Below are 14489 nucleotides of genomic sequence, written 5' to 3' on the forward strand. Positions count from 1 at the left end.
ATGTGTGCAGATCTCAAAATTGATTCGTTTTCAAACCGTTGTCTTTGTTGTTGCTGTAAGCACGCCCCCATTCATCGTTTGTCACTGTCATCAATAACTAATCCTTCTCTTTTCTTCCTCTGTTGCATGCCAACTACAACGACAATCCCTCAGTGCTGGGAGCTTCCGGTGAGATTTTGTTGGAGAAAATCCTCGAAGAGGATAGCAGTTACGGCGATCCAGCAGATTACTACTCCCGGAATGCTGGCCAATCTCCTCCGGGTGTCGATAACGATAAGCGGCTGCTGCTGGGCAATGGCCACACCGGAGCCATCCACATGACGGATATTTAAGTAAAAGCAGTGCAGAGGAGTAACAACATGCAAGCAGCACCCGCCCCATAGATAGGAGACGACGAGGATGATGTTTCGGTGCTCATCAATAATCCCCAAGCTACTATACCTAGCATCCGAAATTCATTTTTCTATATTCACTCATAAACATTCTCTAGGAAGTGCAAAAAGAAAATGGCGCATTCATCGTTTAAGATTTATGACGAAATCTGTTTAAATCAATCCGGTCGATCAAATATCTTGCCAATTTCAGTTTCATTGGTGGGAGTTTTCAAAAATATTGATTTAATTAGAGAGAATTTTACCATTCTACTGGGCAAAATAAGCTGCACTAGTAACAAATTGTATGTTATTTTATTTACTTGGAGTTGTGTTCAATTTCAACAACCAAAAGTTGAAGAAAAACAGGCATGCAAAATTTTCAACTGGAGCATTTTTTTGGTGATAATAAAGATATGAAAGTTCAATACCGTTCGATCATCTGCACCGAATCAAGATCGCGAGACAGGATGCGTCTAAGAGTCTGCTGAAGTATATGCCCTATGCCGACCTTTTTCGCAGTGTGTAAGTGAACAGTTTACAATCGTCAAACTGTGCTGATTACTTTTTTAAAGCAATGTCGAACTACGACATACGACTTACCATAGTCTAAGGGTTCTCAAAATTTTGAGTAACTTCAATCCATCGAAAGCGATAGGACCCACACCACCTTACCACACTACTCAGTATGATTTGCAATTGATCGAACTCTAAATATGTTTACCCAGTCATTGGCAAAATGGCTTCACAATCACTGCTTTAAAGCCTGAAAATACTCTTCGTGTGAAAAACTACCGACTGTCGTGATTTTACGAATCTCAATTCAGAGATTCACTTGAACACGTCTGTCGCTCGCAAGAATAGATCAATGACTGACTTTGTTTTGTTTGTTTGTCAAGTGCTGCCAAAATAGCAAATGTTCTCATAGAAATTTATTTTATTTTATTCATCTACAGTGTTGCCGAATACAACTATTATTTTATTTTACTCCTAATTAAATTTGATTTATTTTCTGTATATTCTTCATCTCATCCCTACACCGACCAATACCAATTATTTGTTGTTTTGTTTTGTTTTTAAGTGCTCGAAGTTCTGTTTTATCAAAGCCTACTTTCAGCAATGAACTACCGAATTTTTGGCATGGATCTCTGATGACAAGCTGAAGGTTTATAGTCGTTCTGCATATTTCTCGGGACATCTAAAATTAAAAACAACTTTGTTTACTCTTTGAATTTTGAAGCAAGCGAAACCTCTTTCGCATCTTAGGAAAAGGTTTTTGTGGCATCTTCTGGATAATAAGGATTTCACTCAAAAAAAAAAATGCAACGTTTTTATGAGTAGCGTTTAAATGCATAGATGAAAATTGATGAAATTTTAAGTGCAATTACCTAGTAATGTAATTACGTGCATTATTTATACGTGCATTTTGTGACAATCTGTTTAGTGGCTAGAGACATAGCGTCCAGTGAAGAATATCCATCGACCAACATTTGTGGACGCGATTGTGAAACAGGAAAGTCCCCTTCGGAGACCCTCAAAACAGCTGAAAATCAACTGTTCGACAAAAGTTTATATGGTAACATCGTTCAAGGAGACCTAGATGATCAAACGGTGAGCTAAAATTTGAATGAACGTAAAAATGATTGAAACCATTTTTACGATTTTTACGATGATTGTTCCTTATATTTTTTGTTTATACTACTCTCCATCACCAATCGCCGACCTCCGGCTCACTTTCCGACAGGGTTGCCGAATCACACAATTATTACACGCTCAACAGTCCCCCACCCGTAAACCTGGTTCGGAACCACTCTCTGGAGCCACTGGATCAGAGTTATCGTTAGTTTTGAATGTTGCATGATGAGCGGCACTCTCTGGACCCACAGTTTGAACACTTTCCGTACACCATCGATCTCTAACGATCTTACCTGATGCTTGACCACCAGTGCTTGACCACCAGTGCTTGACATACTGATGGGCTGTACGATGGTTCCTCATGCCCAGACCTTGCGTCGATTTCCGTCTACTACATACACGAGATCTCCTTTCTTAAGAGGATCTGCTTCGTATAACCACTTGGAACGCTGGTTGGCAGTCGGCACGTACTCTTTTGTGCACCGCTTCCATAACTTGTCGGCCGGCTGCTGCGATCTCTTGAAAACATCCCGAAGCACCTCTGTAGGGTTGGTAGGTTTGATCACTTCATACGGCTCGTTGAGATCTGAACCACGCAGGAAGACATTAGGACAAAATGCACCTACGACTGGATCCGTAGATACAAGAGTAAGGGGCCGGCTGTTGATCATGTCTTCAGTTTTAGCTAACGTAGTCCGCAGGATTTCATCTATCAATCGACGTCCGTCGTCTAAGGATGTCATGACTCATCCCACTTGGAGATGGAGTGCCAACTAGTGATAGCAGTCGTAAATTTGTCGGCGCCATACATTGTCAATCTCTCGCACTTGTTGGATTATCTCCTTACTCGCTCCTCGCAAGTTCATACCGTTGTCTGAGAAGTATTAAGAGGCGAGACCTCGACGGCTGATGAAACGGCGCATCGCTATTATGCATGATTACGCGGTAAGACTGTGGGTAGCTTCGCCCAAACAACCATACATGTGAACACCACGATCCAGCGTTTTTCTCTGTGGCAATCAACGACGACTTCAACTGGAAACATATTTATAGTCAAGACCAACGAAAGTAAAAGGCCGTTTGAAAGGTGTTATTCTTTGCACGGGTAGTGCAGCCATTTTGGGATTCTTCGGCATTTTCGGATCTAACACCACACGCAGCCTCTCTCGGATCGTCTTATCGAGTTGGTGAGACCGCTTATCACAAAACGTTGCTTGCTTTCGTTCTTCACCGTTCCTCGATATCCGGGGCCAAATCTCTCGTGGTATTGTAGAACAAAAAAAATCCATAACACAGAGGGATTTTGGAAAAATAATCGGGAACTATCTTACAACCTCAACACACCATCTGCGTCAATCAAAGGAACTAGCTTGAAGAGAGGACTCGATTTTTCGAACGGCAACCAATTTAGGAAAGGTAAATCTGCATTCCGCTTCAGTCTTTTGATTTCGTAGATCTCACTTTGGGCCATCCTGAAGCGAACATTTTCAGCTCGAAGATGCTCGTCTTGCTGCAACGGAACCACTGCATACGGAATTTCGATATTGATGACCCTTTTAAGCTTCGGAGTCGTCAGGACAGTATCGATGTTTTTGCCAGCAACCTTACGCCGACAGTTGGATATAACCCGGAAGACGCACGCCACAATATTCCATTTCAAAAATCTGGTCGCGTCGATAAGGCAACTCGGAAGCTCAACGCTGTGGAAAAGGTGTATTGCTTTGATTTCCGTTTTTGTATTTGCATCGAGAAAGAACAGGAACTCCATGCCACGAAACCAAGAACCCCTTTTGGTGAGTGAATCTGCTACACTCAACTTGGACGGAAAGTAGCGCCAGTCCGTCAACTTAAAGAGACTCAGAATTGCACCGATTCTCGTTGATCGGATTGGTTGCAGGAGAGAACGATTTGAGAATCGCTCCAGAACTAAGTTTTGCCTATAGAAAGAGAATGATTGTTCCTGACAGCGTGACTCAGGTTCTCTCCCAAATCTGCTGCCTTCAATTCGAGCAGTGGAATTAAAAAAAATTTATCGGTGCCACTCAGGTATGCGACGCATCCATAGGCATTTCCCCCCAGCGTCTGTAAAGATGTGAAAATGAATTTGGCCAAATCGATCAGAAGGCGTCGACTCAAAGTTGGGTCCGAACACCCTAGACCAGATGAAACATTGCGACCCACTGTCACTTTTTCTAAACACTCGCCGCCAATTTTCTGGGCCCATTCACAACCCGCTCGTCACAGGTCCTTCATGAGCATCTTCCCAAGCACCATAAAAGGAGCCAACAGACCGTGCTTAGGACTTCACCTTTCTTCAGTGTTACTGGATCAGTAGCCACTGCGTTTTTAGGTACTGCAAAAGAAAATTCATCGTTCTGTGAATCCCACATGATGCCGAGAACCCGTTCATAGTGTGTCGCTTTGTCTCGCTCCAAATGGATGGGCTCTCTGGAGCCACCGTCAACACCCAGGCTTCGAAGAACTTTAGTGGAATTAGATGTCCAGTTAGTGATCTCGAATCTACCATTCGAGTGAATGAAACGTATCTTTTTAGCCCGCGCGAAAGCTTCCATGCCAGATAGTAGTCATAGCAGTAGGCTGCTGCTGCTGCTGGAAAATTAGTAGAGAACTGCTGGGCGTTGAGGTTTTGATGTATTGCACCGAGTACAGAGAACTAGTAGCGCCGAAGGAGGCCACATCCATGATGAACACAGTTGGATGAAACGGAAAAGAAATCTTTGCGCCTGCTTATCTGCAGCTCAGGGTAAGCTGGTGGTTCATTTCTTTTATATCACTTTCCACGGCAACTCGGCGCTCTCGAAATTTGCTGATGACTGCCGGAAGAGATGCCAGTAGATCAGGGCCTTTGAGCAGGTATGAATTGAGGGAAACGGCCTTGGGACTTTGCCGCTGCATCCCACACCACCTTATGTGGTTTCTTCGGATTCAGTACTTCATTTAGCAGAAGATACCACAAGGAAGAAGGATTGGTATTCAACCCTTCCTCTTTCGTGGCCTTGTGGCAGTAACCTTTGGCCAGATACTGTTCGATTTGTTGGTTAATATTTGCAGGTGTGGTTCTTGATTGAACCGTCGTTCGAAGCTCCTCAGCCTATTCGACGCCATTGAATAGCTATCAGGCAAAAAAGGGTTCTTGTTTCCAGATGAACCCCGTTTCGAAGCGTTCGCTTCACATGAACGGTTGTCAATTCTAGGATGTCCCGGGCTCTGTGAATTTCCTCCGATTCCAAAGCCTGCAAAAAAGCAAAAAAATTTACAAACTCAAGTCTAAACTTTATTCTAAAACTAACTTCATTGTAAAAAGAACGAATCTTTGCGATGGAAGACTGCATCGATTTGCCTCTGTAGTTGGAGATGATGTTGTTGACCATCTTTTCGATCGTTTCAATATCTGCAAGTCGATGAGGATCTTAGGTGCTGTGCCAAGCTGGAAGCCGCAAAATCATTTTCAGAACCTTGTTTTGAATCCTACCGACAAACATGCTCATTTTGAGGTTTTTTTTTTCCCAAAATTGAAAAGTGTTTATGAAATAGCCAGTATTATATCACAAACACCATAAGCGGCACATAAGACAATTGGACGTTTTCTCTAAAACCACTTGATTGATCGTTACAAAATTTGGGCACATGTAAACATTATACTACTAGGTTATTTCACGGAAAATTTCTATTTCCATTTCCAATGTAAGTTCAAGTGTTGCTATTTCCCTAGTACATAGGTCGGCAACCTGCGGCTCGCGAGCCGCATGCGGCTCCTTCTATATAAAGCTGCGGATCTTTAGCTCACAGCGCAAATATTATTTATATTTTTGATAAACCGATATAAGAGTCTTGTGACCTGGCACACAGATTTTAATGGGTCCAGAAGAAAATTTTATAATTGTATCCTCTGTAGGTAGCAACGGAAAGGACCAAATGGCAAAATAGCGTTTTTGAAAGCCTTATTTTTTTTTTTTGCTTGTCTCTCTTTTTGAAGCATCAGCGATCAAGATTTAATTTATAATTTACAAATTTTATATTTAAACACTCACAATCACTTGTTTTGCCCTCTATGAAAATTGATCAGTTGCGATTCCCAAAATCGTATTATAATTAATCAACCATTTCGATAAATATTTCAAACTATGACGTTTAACAATTTCAATGTTGAAAATTCCACCTCAATCCTATCCTAATTATTTGAATTCAAAAAGATCATTGCCCGGATATCGAGGAAAAAGACCCGGAGTTTTTCCGGTTTTATTCGCGATTTGGACGAATTTAGCTATTTTCGACTTATTTAAGCGAAATAAAATCGCATGAATTTTTTGGAATTGTGGGAAAAGATTTGAATTTTGTGTATGTTTATTTTGAGCTTTAGCCCTTAGCTTTGTAATTCCAAAGAATTTTGAGCAAATTTTAATTTCATTTATCAACTGATTTTTCTGAAGTGAAAAGTTAAAAGACTCATTTCTTCATGACTTTTCAAAGAAATTTATGCTGTTCCTATTACAGAAAACCATCCCAAAATTTCTGGTCAAAATCACAGAAAGTCAGCTTTTTCTCGTGAAAACACAGAAATATTTTCGGCAACCTTGCTTTGAACACACTTAAAATTTCAAGTGTGATGGCTGCAACCAATATTTACCAAAAGCACACAAATTTTGAACGAAGTTTCAGTAACGAACATATTTTTATTTCATGTTTTATTAAAAGTTAATCACCGTTGATTTATTTTTATTATTTTTTGTTTTGAAACTTCAAAAGTATCCTTGAACTGATTTTGACAATTAAAATGTACTGTTTCTTAATTATTTGTCACGAATTTTCAATGAAGGCTACAAAATCACATTTTTTCAGATTTACACTGGTCAATCCACAGATTTTTCATTCCAATAATCTTTAGCAAACATTGATAATAAATCTACAATGCATAGAATTCTATTCTTTATTCAATTGGACGCAGAGGAATTTTTGAATTTTACAGATGCATAAAATTCTCAAGACACGTTCGCTTGATGTAATGAATTTTGAAAATCCTACCAGTTGTCAGGAGAATAAGGTTTGAAGATTAAAATTATCGGCTACATAGATTTCATTTGAATATAACCCTATGTTTTGGATTTTTGAAAGGATTAGCTAGATCTGGGGAAAGATTGATATTTAAAAAATATATATTTTTTTCTTTTACTCTGTTATTTAAAAAGCTTTGCCGAAAAAATAATAAAAGAATGTTGATTATATAAGTATGTTCAAATCTTTCATTTAAACATCATGCAAGTTAAGCTTAATATGGATTTTAAATTCTCTAGACGCGATATTTGCAATCGCATAAAAATTGATATAAAATCAAACCATATGAGAATAGTTGTCGATCCAGAAGAGAATCCATGTACTTAGTCATAATTAGAAACAGATTTAAAAGAAGTTTCCAGGATAGAAAAAAAATGGCTTGACAGTTATTTTCGTAAATCCAATTCATTGATCACTCAAATGTATATTTTTCTAATTAAAAAAATCAATATATCATTTAAGTGGCTCTTTCAAACTCTGAAATTTTGAAAATTTGACGTTTTTGGCTCTTCCGACTCAAAAGGTTGCCGACCACTGTCCTAGTACAGTCCTTTGAGTCGTGTAACCAATCTTATACAACTTCTTCACAAAAATGCACAGTTCATGTTGTTGAACACTCACATGACCCATCGTTGAGTCGATGAACACCATGTTTCAAGAGCCGAAACGCTCGAAGTAGGTATTGACCGAGTAGAGATCGATTTTTTGGGTCCGATTTTTGAAATGGAACTACATATTTTGTTGCAATGATATTGGGGATTGATCTTTTCCTGAAGATCGCACATTCCTATAGCGTTTTCGTTTGTTAGCAGAGGCAACCTAGTTCTCCACGAGTTTTGCTCTAAGAGCAAGTTCACTGGTGTTGGGAAAAAGTGATAGAAATTTTGTCTCTTTTCGCACATTCTGAAAATTTTGCCATGCGAAAACATTTTCAAAATCTGTGGCCTGCAAGTTTTTTCTAACAACACGTGTTGTATTTTCGCATGCTGTGATGCAAAAATAACAATATTTCTATCATATACGGCTGAAATAGAAACAGTGCAGTAAAAAAATACAACGCCCAAAGATCTTGAAAACGTTTTTGCATTGTAAAATTTTCAAAATGTCAAAATTTCTACCACTTTTTCCCAACACCAGTGAACTTGCTCTTATCCATACAGAAGTCCACCAGTTTTGCCCAAACTTTTAAACCTCAAGCAGGCGGTTGCTCCCCGTAAAAGTTGTCAGTGTTGGGAGTAAGCATGAGGGTGAGTGTAGCAACCATATGCATCGAGCCGGGTGACAACTTTGTTTGTTTATTACGAAAAAGTTTGCCCCTGTGCCAGCGGAGAAAACGAAACACTACTAGTTTTGGCCCAGAGTTTTTACTATCATTTTTGCTCTGATAACGTGTGAGGTTTTTACTACCCTCCGTTGAAAATATTCGATAGAATGTGTGAATGTGAACCCTTGAACTGAACTGAGTGACCATCAGACTTCAGATGAATAGGAAAACTATCGAGGAAACCAAAAACGTCAGTTAGAACAGTGTTTCTCATACTGAGTGTTGATCCATAACCATCAAATGAGAAGAATTACTTTGGGTACAGTAAACCACCATCAACAAAATGGCACAACTTGTTTCAATGTAATCCACATCCTAAACTGTAGCGGGATTCGACTTCCGTGAAAAAAATCTTATGGGCGAAAACACAATTTTCACCTTTGGTCTTTAAGTAGATCATTTTCAAAACAATCCTGAGCTCAAAAATATATTTCGTTGTAACATATTCAACAGCTGGAATTACAACTCGATTTAAGAACAGAAAACAACCCAAAAAACAAGTGTCCAATTGCCTGTACATTCGGAGACGATTTTTCCTGTGTAGTACAGGTAATATTTTTAATATTTTCCTGTAGGCCCGAGACTGCCTACGAAATTTACATGAAAATTCCGATTTTTATTATAAATGTGAATTTTAAGTGAATCATGAAATTTCTCCAAAAACCTTCCACCCTCATACTGCTTTTTCGGCACGGTACATGAACTGAACCACATGTTTAAGATCACGATCCCACCAGACAGATGGTTGCCCTAAGGTTGCCAGAATATATTCAGCATCTATCTGGGCCAAACAAATCCAGGCTATTTTATCTGTTTGGTTGGGCAAAATCCGGGCATTTGATTTCGAAATTGTCGTCCCAACTCCCGAACAATATCCGGGCAAATTTTAGTCAAAATCCAAGAATTACTCAACTAAAATTAAGAAAAAAAAAAATTGTAGAATTTTTTTTCGTGAACATTTATCAGCGTAATTTAAATCGTATTGTAGGCTTCCAAAAAACCTTTATGATTATTTTTATAAAACTCGCTCCAAAAATTCCGTTTTGGACGCATAGATAAAACTTTTTAGAACAAAATTTGTTTTTCTTTTGTATTACTTGGCAAATGGAGTGAGTGAATCCGGACAGAGTCCGTTCTTTTTTCAATGAAATCCGGGCAACCGGGTAGGACCGGACTTTTCCTAACTTTTGTATTAAATATCCGGGCAAACCCTGATAAATCTGAGAAATCTGGCCACCCTGGGTTGCCCCAATTCTACCTCCGCAGGTGGATCCTTCGCCAACAGCTGTTACTCTCGCGCGACCTTCAGCAGCACCCTCTGCACACAGGCTTCAATTTGTTGTACCTACGAATGGGAACAAATTTGAATCATTTTAACTCGTATAAAGTTTTAAAAGTCTTAATTTAATTTTCACAAAGAACCCGGCATTTGATCGACTTTCTGAAAAAATTTCAGAACTAAGCGATTGCCACATGATTCGAATAGATATCTTCCAGTAACTCAGGAATCTTCACAAATCTCGTGTAATTTGAGATATTTTCCTATGATTTCGAGTATCAAATTTCCGAGGGGAAAAAATAATCTAGGTTTGTGGATTTTGGGATAGCCCTAGAAAAGTGAAAGAAGACACTACTCAAAATTATCTCAGTCATAAGTTCAGTTAGCGAGAACCGTTGCCGAGATTTTTATCTCATGAAAGATTAGCAATTTTATGTTGTGAATTAAGGAAAAAAATTGTTTCGAATTCTTCAATTTGTGTCTTTATTTTGAAAAGATCCTAAAACAATGTCAAATCTTTAAATTCAATGTGTTTTCGGTTGATCGACATTCTCAGGTTTTCATTTAGTTTAACAATCAATACTGAAAGGATGTTTCAAATTGTAAAATTTGTTGAAAGTAAGATTTTTTTAAAATTTGAAATCTGTTAAATTCTTTAGAATCGATCTGAGTATTTGTTTTTCGAAGTTCGTATTTGATCGACCGGTGCACGGAATTCCAGAAATTTAGTATAGAGAGAATGACTTAATATAAAAACAAAGATTCAACTAGCTAAAGTCAAATTCTGGACTACAAATACTTACAAACTTACACAAACTTACAGACTTACAAATAATGAGGACAAAAAAGAGTAAAAAGAAACTCTTTTGTAATATAAAACTTAAGAATACCGAAGAAATTTATGTATTATGTTTTTTTTCTATATGTTCATCGAAAGTACGACATATTCCACTAGTTGTGATCTATTTCTCTTTTACTGGAATTTTCATTTAATTGTGCTCGAAAAATTGATTCTTTTCTATATTTTATTTCTGGACCACCCTTGAAAATCATCACATTCATCGCTTCGCAATGCTAGCAATCACCAGCTCTCCAAATTGCCTAGAAAATAAAATTTATTTTTTCTATATACTTTAAAGTGCGTAGGTATTGAAAAATTGCAGCAACATTGAAATAAAACATCTTTATATGAATGATTACAATGTAGAGAAAAAAAACCTAGATTTAAGATCAAACCCGAATCGACTATATTGAACCAAACCAAAAGAAGAAGAAAAATCACACAATACCATATAGAACATTGCACAAAATCTCCCAGTGACACGAATTGTACGAACTGCTGAAGAAAAGATTAAACATAAGCCGACTGGACTTTCAAAGCTGCTGGCAAGTTGCTGTCAGTTAATTCACCAGAACGATCAGCGATGGGGTTTTACAGTTTTTAGTCTTTTTTATACGGTTTACATATATTTTAAATTGGATACAACAACTGAATTCCCCCGCCGCAGTCGTAGCCAGAACAACAACAAAAAAAAATAGAACACAACAAGACTTTTCACTTTCCAGGATTTCTTTAATTAGTTATCTTATAGGTGAAGGTGACAAGTTTGAAACTGACATTCGTTACAGCAGCTTTCAGTGTTTAATGGAAAACCATCGAAAAAAAAAAAAATTGTCCTCCGAAATATCGAAAAATAAAAAGTAAAAGATAATTATTTTTAAACATAATGAGAAATTCGTTCCCACCTATAGTGTCTAACTTTTGTCATGTTGTTTATAAGGTTACAATTTTATTTAATATAGCTTATCCATTTCGGTTCATAAAACATAAATTTTAAAATTTACGATTTTCAAACTACATAAATTTAGAGTTATCAAAACATTCAAAATTTGTCAAAATATTTTAAATTTAAAAAATTAAAATTGACTCAGTTTTCAAATTGCCAGTGTTGTCTAAGTTATCATAAAAATGTGAAAAAATCCCATGATAGTCAAAATCATAAAAAATTGAAAAAATGAAAATATTGTCAAAATTGTCTGATTTGCAAAAAATGACCACATTGTTAACATTGTCCAGTTTGTCAAAATTTGAAAAAAAAAATCTAAATCGTGTAAGTTTTCCAAAATTGATAAATTTATCAATATTATGAAAATTGTCAAATTTATCAAAATATTAAACATTGTCAAATTGCAAAACGTGATAAATTTTTATCAAAACATTTTTTTTTTCAAAATTGTTGAAATCGTCAAAATTGTTAGAATTTTCAAAATGGTCAAAATTGTCCAAGATTATCTTAATTCTCAATACTGTCAAATTAAAAAAAAATTTCAACACTTTCGAAATTGTCAGAATGGTCGTAATTTAAAAAAAAGAGTTAACATTGGTCAAGTTGCCAAAATTTCCAGAATTGTCAAAAGATTGAAAATTTTATAAATGGTTTGTTTAAATTATATAAAATCCCAAAATTGTCAAAAATGCCAAAATTGTACATAATTGACTCTATAATGTGCTGTGAGCCTACTTGGTTGAATAATTCTGCTGAATTAAAGCAATTCAATTAAATTGAATTAAAAGGAATATTGCGATTGCTTTGATTCAACAAAATTGACAAAATTAACATAATTTTTTAACAATGTTCCAAATTTTAAAAAACTTTTATAATTCTCACAATTGTCAATTCAAGTTCTTATTTGACACATTTTTATAAAATATAATATATCTTTAATTATATCACAACGGTCATAAAACTTGTCACCGATAAGATAGAAATCTTTCGCTCATTTAGTGAGTTTGGTTTATAACAAAATTCAACAACTATAAGCTTACGCTTTTCATTGCAACTGAATTGTTAATTGCATATTCCATACACACTTCAGCTGTCACTCAATCTCTCAATCACATGCAAACGCTGAATAAACATAATGAAACATAATCATAAGAAATGTCACGAAAATTAAATAAAAAAACATCAATAATGTTAAACAGAGAAGCAAATGAAAAAAAAGAAACATTTTACGATAAAAGCACAATACCCACGAGTAAAACAACAGCAAAAAAAACACTTTATAGCTGAAACATTCAATCGGTCACGAAACGATTTTCGTTTAAACCAAAACTGTCTACTAATTACGCTTGCCAACTAACGTCGACTTAAATTCATGACAACATTACTGTGTATTATACTCAAAACCATATTATTGAATTGTAAGATATTTTTTAAATAAACTGTTTGAAAACATACCAAAAAGTCAACACACAAAACAAAAAAAAACAAGGAAACGCCGAAATTGATGATTGCAGGCAGACGCTCTGCTACTGGGCGAAGAAAATTAAATAACGGCAAAAATCATAACGCTGATATATGGGAAAGGGCAAACAAAAAAAACTTCCCAGTAGGTAAATGTATTTGATTTGAAATTTTTGATGTTTGTGACCAGATATCGTATTATAGAGAAAAGACAGATGATTTGATCACACGTTGAAACGATACTTATTCACATATTTCAGAGCTATTTAAAACAAACAAACAAAAAACAGTGAATAACAACAACAAAAAAACATTGAAGAAAACTCTCAATAAAAAAAAATCTAGATAAAACTTTTATTAAATCAAATAATTGTCGTTAATAGCGCAAAATGTAAACGTTAGGCAAAGCTACATAACACCGAATATATGACAACCAAACAGAAGAAAAACACAACTTCAAGACAGCAAACTCTTTTTTGCATATGTCAGACCGAGACAGAGAAAGAGAGAGGAGGAGAGTAAGAAAAAAAAATCAACACCAGAAAAATCTAGAGCATTCGGAAATCTATATTCGCTGTGCTGTGCAAATCTTTTCGCCCGCTCAGATTGACATATTGAAATAAAATTTAAAAAATCTTCCATACAAACCACGTTTGTTGAACTCGTTTTTTCCTTCAGATATCACAAACCCCATAACTTAGGCTCGAAAACTTCACTCATCTGTTAGAGAAGAAAAAATTCGAAGCGAATCATCTACAAAATAAGATGAATTAATTATCCAGAGAGAAAACTGATGTCATGACATCCGGGTAATTACTTTTATTGCCCACTCGTGGTTTCGTGGCAGCAAACAGAAACACTTAGACTTAGGCAATCAAAAGCAAGACAAACAAAAGCAACACTTTGTAATGCTGACGAAAGAAAACGTGAAGGAAAGAAAAAAAACTTTGCCATTTCTTTCCAGAGGACAACCTACGAGCCGTCACAAAATGACGATTGAATTCTTGGAATGTGCTTCATCAACCTTCGTTTTCCACCTTTTTTCCATCAAACCGGATCACTGTCTTCACTTTGACAGTAAAAATCATCCCAACTTCTTTGACGAATGTAAAGAAAAGTTTTTATTTTCAAAACAAAGTAAAGTTTCTTAATGCCAGTTCTGCAATATATTTCTTCGACTTAAAAAAAAAAGTTGATTATTTTTCACCTGTTTTCACACTCTCGGTAATTGATTTTTATCTCCGGTCTCTCACAGTGATCCGAAAGGGCAAAAAATGGAACTTTTTTCCAAGTGTATTTGTCTTTCATTTTGGCTCTAAAATTATTAGAACATTTGCTCCTTCATTTATATTTGACTTACTAGTCATGAAGCATGTTTAAAGGAGCAAATGTTCTGAAGATTTTAAGAGCTAAAACGAAAGACTAAGACGCTAGGAAAAATGTTCCACTTTTTGTTCTTTTGGACTACTGTGCTCTGGGGTCATGATCCCGATCACAAATGTCGGTACAGATTTTTGATTTGTTGACACATACTTGTGCCTCAACTTTCTCAACTTTGT

At 36.3% G+C, this 14489-nt stretch overlaps 2 protein-coding genes across 4 annotated transcripts in view; one reads left to right on the plus strand and one right to left on the minus strand.

The window, feature by feature from the left end:
• The window catches only part of LOC129745353 (uncharacterized), a 113214-nt gene extending 99634 nt beyond the window's left edge, over positions 1 to 13580 (plus strand). Inside the window, exon 7 of one of the 3 annotated variants that reach the window (XR_008737119.1) lies at positions 154 to 289. Coding sequence is in view for 1 of the 3 variants with exons in the window: in XM_055738375.1 (XP_055594350.1) it covers positions 154 to 332 (179 nt within the window). In the remaining 2 variants the exon portion in view is untranslated. Of the gene's footprint in view, positions 1 to 153 lie in introns of all 3 variants that reach the window. The other 2 variants (XR_008737120.1, XM_055738375.1) reach the window with 2 other exon arrangements.
• The window catches only part of LOC129745351 (ribonuclease Z, mitochondrial-like), a 28971-nt gene that overhangs the window by 309 nt on the left and 14173 nt on the right, over positions 1 to 14489 (minus strand). The gene's annotated exons all lie outside the window — the stretch shown is intronic.

This window comes from Uranotaenia lowii, chromosome 2 (genome assembly GCF_029784155.1).
Source record: "Uranotaenia lowii strain MFRU-FL chromosome 2, ASM2978415v1, whole genome shotgun sequence".
Classification (NCBI taxonomy): domain Eukaryota; kingdom Metazoa; phylum Arthropoda; class Insecta; order Diptera; family Culicidae; genus Uranotaenia; species Uranotaenia lowii.